We start from the raw sequence: 10,922 nt of genomic DNA, 5'->3' as shown, positions 1-10,922 counted from the left end.
ATCAAGGTCATTGTAGTTGTTAAGTGCTGAAGATGTCCAGTTGCCTTCAGCTTCGTAAATACTTTTGTTTTCAGAATTATAGTTTGTCATTCATTGGTTTGTCAGTTGCGACTCCAAGAAAAAAAAAGTCTCTAACTTTTTCTTTCTCTTCCTCAGCACTGTGGTGTTTGTTCCAACAGTACCTAATTTGAAGTCTTATCTCAGCCAAAATCATCATTCTCTGCTTAGAACAAACAGTGGGAGACTCCCATCCATCTTCAGCAGACACGGGTACATTGACTATATAAAAATTTAAACATGTCCACTAATGCTCACCACCAGGGCAACAGCAGCACTATCTTAATACATCAGTGACAAATCTGTGCTGTCACTTTGGCTCTCATTCTGGCACTTTGTACCTTTGAGTGGTGTCGGACTAGTGTCCGGTTATCATATGAATGAGAACCACTAGATTCAATACAGATTGCTTTTAAGTGGTTGAAACACAAACAGAGGAGTCACGCTGCCAAGGACAGTAGATCAAAATTGTGACAAAAACATATCCATATCTTAAGAGTGCAAAGTAAAAAGCAATGGGAGGTGCAGGAATGGGCAAGTATTAAAGATTGTACTACATGTTTAAAAAACTGACACTTAAGACCAGTGCAGTACAGTATATGTATACACCATTACTGAGTATTATGTTTGTAAAGAAGCTGACAAGTTTTAGAAAAAGTTTTTATTTTATTATCGTCTGAACACAATGGAGACGATAAGGATAAAAGGAAACTGAGTTCACAGAAAACAGTTGTAATGAAAAAAAAATAGAAACGTCACTTTATTAAACCTGTGAATGTGTTACAATCAACTAATGTCTGTGACATTTTATCTACAAATATGTTTGTTAAAGAAACAGCTGACACAAGCTTGTTGTGGTTGTGTATTATTGGGTCTTGTCAAGTATTTTTACAAACAACAAATCAACAAAGTGAACCAGTGGTGTGTGAAAAAATAAATATACTGATCTAACATGTGTACTGTATTTACATTTACACACTGTCATAACAAGTGAGCAAAAATAATTAGAGGTGTTGCATTTACAAATATTTATAGCACTGCTTATGTCCTAAATGAGTTGTGGTGTAAATCACATTAAAGTAACTTTTTCACACATTTCAGCCATTGTTACATGAGTAGACAATGAACTCCATTGGACCAACTGAGTTGGTCCAAAACGGTCAGCGCAAGATTGACCTTTATTAACACATGGTGTTGCATGTTGCACACAGCACCTGTCTACACAACATTGTCTTTTTCACCTTTCACCATTGCAACTACCCTTCCTGTTAGAAAGGGGGACAACAGTGGCAGACAGACAAAACAAAAGCAAATAAAAAGCTCAAACATTCATCAGACATGCATGGGACAACATCCAAAGCAAAACAAAGCAAGAAATTTGAAAATCTGTAATCATACAAAAAATATATTCCTAGAGAAGGGGAAACAATGCTCCCTTTGAAAGTCCACAAATTAGAGTTGCTCAACAAAAGCGGCAAAGCATGTCCACAACAGGAGCAGCACGTCCTTCTGTAGCTAGAGGAATCATTTCCAGAGGAGGCAGCACTGCATGGGAAGCACTACCAGAAAGCCCCAACATTAAGGCTTCCAAAAAAGCATACAATGTGCCAAGGAGCATCCAAAATGAGTTTATTAGGCAGGCCGACACACCACAATATTCCAAAACTGTGGTGATTAAGAGTGGCAAAATGATAGCAGGAGGGAAAAAAGGCTTTGCCAAATAGCTGGTTGTGTCTGCTTCCATATGTCAGTTCTGGCCAGTCAATAATATCTGACAAGCCAGAGAAATTGCCAGCTTTATTCTGGTCCTAAAAGGTGTCGGCCACGTGACAAAAAAAGCAGACAGACAATGAGGAAGCCTTGGGAAAGGAGTTCATTAGTAGCTGCCTCCTAAGACTTCTAATATGAGGTAACACACAGCACTCAACATGCCTTAGAGCAGTACACTGAGGCAAAGCGTCATAGGGTGGGCTTCACATGCACTACAGTACCACAAACAGAGCACAGGCGAGGGTTAGTGGCATGGGAGAAGCTACTTGTTCCGCAAGGCAATAGGAGGAAAATTTATGTTAGGCCGGAGGAGAAGACAGGGACGTCCAGGAAAGCACAAGCAGCTAAACTCCAGAGAAAACTGCTATTATCCCTTTGTACATGAGCTCAGACAGGTCAGTCTTGCCAAGCTGGAGGGATAGGTCAGTGTAAAGGCAGCAAGGAAGGAAACAATGGCCAGTGTCTCCTTCAGTACACAGGCCTCGGTTGTTTCATGCTGTAGTGGGCCTCGGATGCTGACACATATGCAGACTCAGGAAAAAAATCCTCGTGGAACTCTGCCAGAAACCTGAGAGAGAGAGAGAGAGGGTGGGGGAAAGGAAGTACAAGAGAAGGAGAGTGAACAAGTGAGATGGTTTGATGCCAACGACGTTCAGCACCTCTTTGTTCGCATTAAACATTCAACATCAGCTGTTGCTCAGATGACAAACGGCGCAAACACGACGGGCTTACATGAAACAAAAAGCAATAAACAGGGAGGCAACGGAAAAGTCACATCCCAGTTCACTTCTGGTTTTCCTAGATATCCCTGGCTCGTTCCACGTAAATCCCAGACCCCTTGCCCTCTCTGCCTGTGGGTGTGCATGTCAGAGACAAAGCCCCCTCATCCATATACTACCCACCAGAGAACCAATCCCTATAGCAGAAAGACTGAGAACATGAGAATGACAGACCAAAAGTCAGAGAGGGAAAGAGTGAAAAATCACCCCCCTCCTCCCATCTAATCAGTAGCGGGGAAAACTAATCCGGAATCTTCTTAGTATCCGCTACTCGGCCAAATCCTCTAAATCTTGCCATCTCATCTTAGCTCCACCGGCCTTCCTAATCTCAATGCAAACAAATTATCCTCATCAGAGGAGAACTTAAGAACGCTTTAACAACGAATATCAAACAAGATAACCTGATGGGACAATAAAGGAAATATGGGAGTCCCTCAGAGTGAGTTCACTCATGATAAGCAAGAGATGCTGTAAGGAAATGAAGTTTACGTGAGCTAATTCTTCACTACAAACCAAAAGCTCATTCAAAGAGATTCATTACAAGGCATTAATAGGTTTAAATACATATTTATTAATCTAGGAATTATTTTTTGGCTCCTTGGTGGCAGAAATTCAGGCTTGTGTTAATCTTTATTGCTGTTAGAACAGTAATAACACAAGGCAAGCCGCTTTAGGCATACACATTGTAAATCAGCATAACGTGTGCGTACACATTTGTACACACACACACCCACACTTAATCATAATCATTCTTGCAGAGAAAGAGAGAGTGAGAGATCAACTGTGGCCAAATCCCAGAATGCACTGCACTTCAGTCTCCGCCACATCAATCAGTTTTTGCCCGCTCGGCACAATCTGCCACAAGGCTGAATTCAGAGCAAAAGGCATCAAGGCTTTCCCAAAAGACACAGTCATTTTAGTTTGTGTCCAGTGTCCTGCAGAGTCTCCAACACAGTGAACATATTAATTAGTCACTGGGAGGAGAAAAAAAAGGGAGTGTTCCCTGTACTGAATACTATCAATCCTGTCTTAACGACTTATAGTTCATCACAGAGCTCCAGAGGAGATTGAAACTGCAAAAGTAATTTACTTTTAAGCACTTCACTCTTTGCATCCAATTCTGCAATTCTGCAGAATAACGCTCTATGGAAAGAGATACACCAGTGATTTGCAGTCCCGTGTCACTGAAGTGAATCAAAGGACTCTACTCATGTCCCCCTCACTACTGATGACATTGCATGAGACGTTGTGCCAAGATGAGGTTCAAATACATATTTATTAATGCTGGGGAATAAAGGGCGCTCTCTTGATTTTATTTTGCACAGGGTGTTAAGGTCACTTGTTGAAAACATTGTTGAAGAGCCCTTTTACCCTGCTGTGAGGAAAATCTGGATACGTCGATGCATCACATACTAAGTTGAATGCTGTAATCCTTTCATAGTGCACAGCACTCTCCTCCCACAAACCGATATGGATGCCAGCTCTAGCTATTTTCAGAAGATTTTTTGTGGCACCAAGTATGAAGCTCCACTTTATTTATTTATATACGTTTCTGGTCGAGTAGTGAACATGAGATAGTTATGGCTCTCAGACTCAGGTTTGTTCCTGTTCCCGCTCCGTGGTGCATTCAGGCATTGCTCCACAGCACTGCTTGGTGGCAGAGAGCAGCACTGCAAGTGTTTGATTAGAGAATGAGAGGACCTAAATCCCCCCAGGTTTGGGACCGGCTGAACTGAAGATCGCTAGGGAGGATTTAAAGATTAGACTCCCGTGCTTGTGTAACGCCCACTCATCTCCCTCCCTCTAACACATGCTCTTTCTCACTCCATCCCCTCCTCCCCTCCATTCCCATGTTCTCATTTACTCACTCTCCCTTGCCTTTTTTGTTTTTTCGTGTCGCTGGGTTATTTTTGTGTATCAATGATTTTCAGACAATCACTATTTTTGTCCTTTAAGGAATTAAACTGCTGCCCTCCATCTTTTAATCTGTCACCTTCACTCCGTTATAGTGAAGCAGACAAATACAGACATCAGTACATTAGGAGACAGTGCAGAAGGCATAAAATGTATTTGTCAAGGGTGCACTTCTGAACTTGCACTTCTGCCTCGCCCTCCATATGAAAGAGAACCCTGGCGGTTGCAATTGAGCTTTAATGCTTAGGCAGGTCAAACCTCGGTTAACGAACCGTGCTGGATATTAGCGAGCTGCATTTTAACTCAAAGTGCCTCACATTTAATGTCCCTTTAATACTTTGCGGCACTATATCTTTTTAATGATTTATCCTCTGAGGAAATTACAGTTGATGTCACAGAGCTTCTGTTCACCTGACTGCACAATCCATTTACTATGAATGGGGTGAGATTTCCATTTTTATACCTGAATGTTTTTGTGAAGAAACTTAATTTTTATGGCCTGAGTGAGTTCTACCACATCTCTACAGGGTGGGTAAACTTAACCTGTACAATGTTTGTTTTACTGATTTAACATTACACTGTTTCTGTCCCTCCCTGGATTCGTATTTACCTCCAAGACTGGCCTCAAATGCAGAAAAGTACTCGTCACTTACCTTAGAAAGAGTTCCAGATGTTTGACCAGTGCTCGGAGATTCCTCTCAGGGATTTGCATCTTTCCCAGGATCTCGGGAAGCTTCACTATGAGAACAGACAGTGAGCAGAAGTGTGTAAGGAGGCTGCACATAGCTAAACCTCCCCAATTAAATCATATATAACAAGTGAACTAATGACAGTGACGTGATCAGACACCAACCAAAAAGCCGCAAGAGGTGCTGTGAGCCGTACAGATAGGAAGGTGGAGGGGGCTGGTCATTCAGAGGGTAGTTCTCAGGAGTCAGCTTCCAGCTTAAGACCTGGTCAGCAGAGCAAAGAAAAAATATATGGTCAGGTTTCACTGAGCACTGGATATATTCCCTTTAACACTGGGAAATATAAACATCACAGAGTTCCTACAGGAAACATCAACTATTTCTAAATGCCATACACAGTTCTGACTTAACAACAGTGGATGGTTATGACTAATATTCCATGTGAACATGACATGAAATATGGTGACAGAGTGTAAACCATTTCAATTCATACATGTGTAAATCTCCCTGCAGTGATGCAGCCTACTTATATAACTGTCCTTGTGTCCTTGAGCAAGACATTGTTTCCCTTCCAGGTACTAGTACGCTCTGCACACACAGTTGCATCACCTCATTAAGCTCATTGTTTCTGCGGCTCTCCAGGCCATAGAACGGCCCGCTTCGCTCTTTGCTCGGCGTCGAGGGCAACGGGGAAGAGGAGCCGCTGTGCACTGGGGTTTCTGGGTAGAGGGGAAGACCAGATGACAAAAAAAAAACATTTATGACAACTTTCTGGTGATGTAGCTCATTGCTGCAGGAGAATGATTAACAAGGTAAACAAATGACAGCAAAATTAACACAGGGAACAAAGAGTTTGAAGACTTCCAGTGTGCTTTTAGGGGAGTATACTTCTAAAGTACTGAAGGGACGGAAAAAAGAAGCAGGATGGCACCATCTACTGGGGAAAATTGGCTATTACACACAGGACAAGTCCATAGATGGGGTTGCTGTAATGTCACGTTAAGACAGTTGTTTACTGTTTCTAAACAGACAAACTGCTGTGTCATGTTTTGAAGGGAGGGGCGGCTTACTTCTGTCGAGGTTTAGGAAGAACTTGGGCTGGGATGAAGTGTCGACCAAACGCCGTTTGAGCTGCGGGGACGCTGTAGCACTGCCTCCGCCTAGTTCATCACATACAGCTCACATGTAACCAGTGCAACAGTATATGCCCCTTAAAGATCATAATAAATCACACAACAAGAGATCAAGTTCCTTTACTTAGTGAGTTACCTCCACTGCTTCCCTCAGCCGGCTTGTCACCTCCAGATGTGTTCCTGGTGGAGCGTCGGAGAGACTGGGACTGGTATGAGATACAGTCCATGTCAGGGTGGCGCCGGCGCTTCGGGGTGGGGGCTGGTGCAGTGGGCGTGGTGGCAGAGATGTCGCTCAGTGCCGGCTGGCTGTCTGTGGACTGAGGAGTAGGGGGGTTGTGTCCCAACGGGCTGGGGCTGCGCTCTCGTTGGGCGCTTCAGAGACAAATAAAAACCGTTAGAGCTCAATGGAAGAGCACAGTGACCAAATGTGGTGCATCACAAGCTAACAGTGGCACCTGTTATCTGTTATCTCTCATGACGGCACACTTACTTGCTGGAGCAGGGGGAGCTTTCATTCATGGCTAGAAAGAGCCTGGAAGAGCTGACCTTCTTGAACTGAGCTTGTTCACAGGGGTAGAGGAGGATCATGGGTAAGGTGAAGTCAAATGTGATCCTCAAGCCGTCAACCATCTCCTTACACAGCTCCTCACTTACAATGTTGGGAGAATTGAGCGTTATTAATAATAATATGCAACTCAATGATATAAATATAATAACCATCACAATACAAATATTGGGAGAGAGAAAAAAAAGATATTCCAATAATGCCTGAATCAACATTTTATCTTTTATTGATAACCGATGTGTACATCTGTTTCTGTTTCTCACCTCCTCTCCGGCGGGATTGGCTGTGGGCTGCTGCTCTGTGTCGTACTCTGCTGCCGCCGGTACCTCTCATTAGCCATGAATGCTTTGTTGAAGGCAAAGTGTTTGACGTAGGACTCCAGGATGTGCACCACATTCGTCTGACAGGGGACCATCACCAGCTAGAAGGGGAAAAAAAAGGAATGACAATGTAATAAAGTTAAGGTCAAGCTATTGAAACCTAAGTGTTTTCCTGAATTTATAGTTTAGTCTTGGGAACAGATCCAGATCAGAAGAATCCATATGAAATAAAAATAATCTGCGATACTATAGACAAATTTCAAATTGCTACATGATGCTTATTATCTGCAGCATGTACCTTTTTCCTCTTGTTGATGTAGAAACAGTCATCCTCCAGTTTCTTCTTCAGGACATCAGGGATGCTAATGTCAACATGGACGATCTTCTCCTCACATTCCCTCTTAACATTAACGTCTGGTTCAACCCTCTGAAACAACCACGACATAAAGCATCAGAAACATGGTCAGTACCAACTACAAGTACAAAGTGTCTATCTATCTATTTGCACAGAAGGTTTGACATGATGACGCTGCAGACCTTCAATACCACAGGTGTACAATGAGACAGTGGACATAATATGAAGGGGAGGGGGAAAAGGTTCTTTTGGACTGGACACACTCCCAGTTGATATTGATGATGGGATCAACTTAAGTGTCAGTTTTGGTGTGTTTTTTCAGAGATACAGACTGAACTAAACTGCTCCACCTCACCATTTTGTTGATATCCTCAGAGAATGTGCTGTCCCCACTATTCGAAGATTCAGGGTCAGAATCGTCCACGTCACTGCTCTCTGAAGACGAAATCAAACCTAGAGACAGAAAATGCAGATGGATTAATTTGTTTACCGAGGGACACTGGGAGCAAAAGACAGAGACAGAGCGTGATTTCTCACATGCGTCATCACTGTCGTCCTCCTTGGGGAGAGTCTTCAGAGAAGATTTAGTACCAGACTGACGGCGACGACGCTTCGCCCATCCCTTTCTCTTCCTAGCACAAAGGAGAAGAAACAAAACACAGACCATCTGTATCACACTTGTCTGTAGGTATGAAAAATATGTAAAAAGGGAAAAATTCAGAACTTGTGGATACGAGCCAGAGACTAGCTTACACTGCTCTGTCTGAAATCCCTAAAAACAAAGTTTTCTATAGTCTGTTTACCTTGTGGTGGAATCTAAGAACAGGTGCTGGCCTCAATTCGTAGGAGTGAGGTGGTTTCAATGTTGTGTATTTTTGATAATACACAAAATTTGGATGATTAAAATAACTTACATGCGACCTAGAGCTTTACGAGCCAGTTTACGCTGCAATTTTCGATTTTCCTCAGTGTCCCTCAGGACATGGTCTTCTGCAGCCCAACGATCCCAGCTACACAAACACAGACGTGAAAAAAACAGAAAGAAAAGACTACATGATTATAGACAATAGTAGCTTGAAGCTACATCATTACACAGGTCATTGAACATGGAAGTTTGCAAAGATAAACACTGTAATGAGTAGGACAAATTTAAATTTGCAATTCAATGTCACCTTCTGTTCCAACCGTTGAAGTGAATCAGGTACTTTGGGATTCGTCTTCCATGTTCATCTGTACCTATTAAGACATCAAGGACCTGGAGGGTAAAGACACAACAAGTATGATCTTACTTGACGCTTCTGAGCTTTGAAGGACAGAACATTTAAACCAGCAGTGGTGAGATGTACAGTAAAGTTATACATGCATTTCACTTGACTATAATTTGTTGAGGATGAGTATTTCCATTTTATGACTCTGAAAACTTTCAGCTCCTTCATATTTCAAAAGGGCATCTTGTACATTGTTCCCCCCTTTTTTTCCGCCATGCTTTTGCAAAACAATATTTTATATTTAAGAATATATGTTAAGTGTAAACAAAAAAGACAATTTTAACATGATCTCAATATTATATTTAACATAAACTACATAATACTGCGTCATTTATTTACCATGAAAAAGAATAGCTACAAAAGCTAAAATGATGCATTTACATGTTTACTAATAAGCTACAGATTGCAATTTAACGCAGGACTTACGAAAGGTACATTTGTATTTATTTTTTGATATTGTTTCCCAAATAAAACAGCGGGAGCTTTTAAAATCAACGTAACTCACAAACATAGTGTCAAACTGCAGTAGTATGCTAGCCATGGTCAGCTAAAGCCAGGCTGTAACCTTTATTGCCCTGTGCTAGCATTAGCCAGTTGCTAACTAGCGGCTAATACACGTAAATATTACTCAAACTCGTCTGGAGCATCGTCGTCTCCTTAAAACAAAGCAATATTTCCCTCTATAACAGAATGTAGGAGTAATAACATAGCTAGGCGGCTTTATTTTTAGTGCATTACAATGCTGTGTGTGTGTGGGCTGAGTTAGCGGTGCGTTTGTTTATCAAGTGTTGCCATTCAACTGCATTGGGTGATAACTCTCGGCTGTAACTTCACTGTTTGATAAAATATCACTAACATTTGCAAGAACATTAATGCATGCATTAGTTGCAACATTAGCAGTAATGCGTAGCTCAATAACTTCCATTGAAATGAACAAGAGCAGCTACCAAACATTACAGGAGTAACTTGTGTTTTTACTTATGCGTTTAAAAAGAAAAAAAGCAGACGTGCAATCAAACGCACCCGGAAAACAAGTTAGGAAACCGCAACCGTGTTAGCATCACATTCACAGCTCTTGCTTTCCTCCTGAGGCCTCGGTGGCCTCCACAGTCGACTTATTTATATCATCCTCACAGAAACAACCCCGTTTTTTCTTCTATGAATTGTTCCTTTAAGGCTTCTTCACGAACATCGAAAGGCTGCGTTAACTTGCATTAAAACGTTACCTTAGCGTCATACAACACTTTAGCCTTGGTGGGGTCGGGTTCAAAGCACAGGACTCTTTCTCCTTTGTGAAATTGATATTTAATTCCCCGCGAATTCATTTGTTCATGGCGACGTGTGGGAGAGGAGGCATCGATCTGGACCCTATAAACTCCTTAACCCTTTCCCTGCCAAACACTGTTTTTTTTCCCGTGAGGGTCTCCAACCAAATCCAGAGCGAAGGAAGGATGGCGCTGTTGTGGGACGAATGAAGCTGCCTTCACTGACTACTCGTAATTTCCAGTTCTACGGGCGCGTTGTTGTAACAGGGGTGTAGGATAGGCTACATGTTTTGTTTTGTTGTTATTTTTTACACAGACTGTAAAAGCATCACACAACCAAGCTTTAAACTGAGTATCACACATATGTAGGAGGATTTAATGAATTATCACAGTTTCAACATTTTGATTTTCATATTGTAAAAGCATAATCAAAACTGTATTTAAAGCGTGAAAAAGAAAGTCGAGGATGCTGCAGTTTAGTAGCAAGGATATGGGGATAGTGTTGACTACCTCTGAAGTAGGTGTTTTGCTAAAGAAATGCATCACAACAGCACACCAATTCCCCACAATTGCCGCATCAGTGAAGGCAACACATAAATGCGATTTATTAGGTTCAAATGATCTCTCATGGACACCGTACTAGTAGTGCAGTTTTAAGCTCTGGCCAGTAGATGTCAGTATGTGAGCAGAAAAGGTCGACATCAGACTCACTCGTCCAACTAAACATCTGTGTAATCAGAACCGAACTGTTCCTGATCCATGTGTTTAATTAGCTTCAATTTCTATGTGCAGGCTACACATAAGCAT

The 10,922-nt window shown here is 41.9% G+C and overlaps 1 protein-coding gene across 3 annotated transcripts; it reads right to left on the bottom strand.

Annotated features, from left to right (window-relative positions):
* Nucleotides 1-1,937: 1,937 nt before the first annotated feature.
* Nucleotides 1,938-10,310, bottom strand: LOC310997265 (MSL complex subunit 3-like). 3 transcript variants are annotated; one of them, XM_083986941.1, is made up of 14 exons: nucleotides 10,077-10,310; nucleotides 8,755-8,837; nucleotides 8,497-8,592; nucleotides 8,120-8,214; nucleotides 7,938-8,035; nucleotides 7,526-7,654; nucleotides 7,171-7,328; nucleotides 6,833-6,991; nucleotides 6,479-6,714; nucleotides 6,280-6,369; nucleotides 5,819-5,928; nucleotides 5,374-5,473; nucleotides 5,174-5,258; nucleotides 1,938-2,395 (listed from the first exon to the last, which is right to left on the bottom strand). In XM_083986941.1, the coding sequence occupies exons 1-14, from the start codon at nucleotides 10,173-10,175 to the stop codon at nucleotides 2,296-2,298; spliced, it is 1,638 nt and encodes a 545-aa protein (XP_083843067.1). In that variant the 5' UTR covers nucleotides 10,176-10,310; the 3' UTR covers nucleotides 1,938-2,295. The 3 variants fall into 3 exon arrangements, with proteins under 3 accessions (XP_083843067.1, XP_083843069.1, XP_083843068.1); XM_083986943.1 differs by lacking the exon at nucleotides 10,077-10,310 and adding an exon at nucleotides 9,874-10,028; XM_083986942.1 differs by lacking the exon at nucleotides 6,280-6,369 and having other exon boundaries at nucleotides 6,467-6,714.
* Nucleotides 10,311-10,922: the final 612 nt, after the last annotated feature.

The sequence above is a fragment of the Trachurus trachurus genome, assembly GCF_905171665.1.
Source record: "Trachurus trachurus genome assembly, chromosome: 2".
Classification (NCBI taxonomy): Eukaryota; Metazoa; Chordata; class Actinopteri; order Carangiformes; family Carangidae; genus Trachurus; species Trachurus trachurus.
Note: the sequence above shows the minus strand (reverse complement) of the source record. Positions and strands in the feature narration are given on the sequence as shown.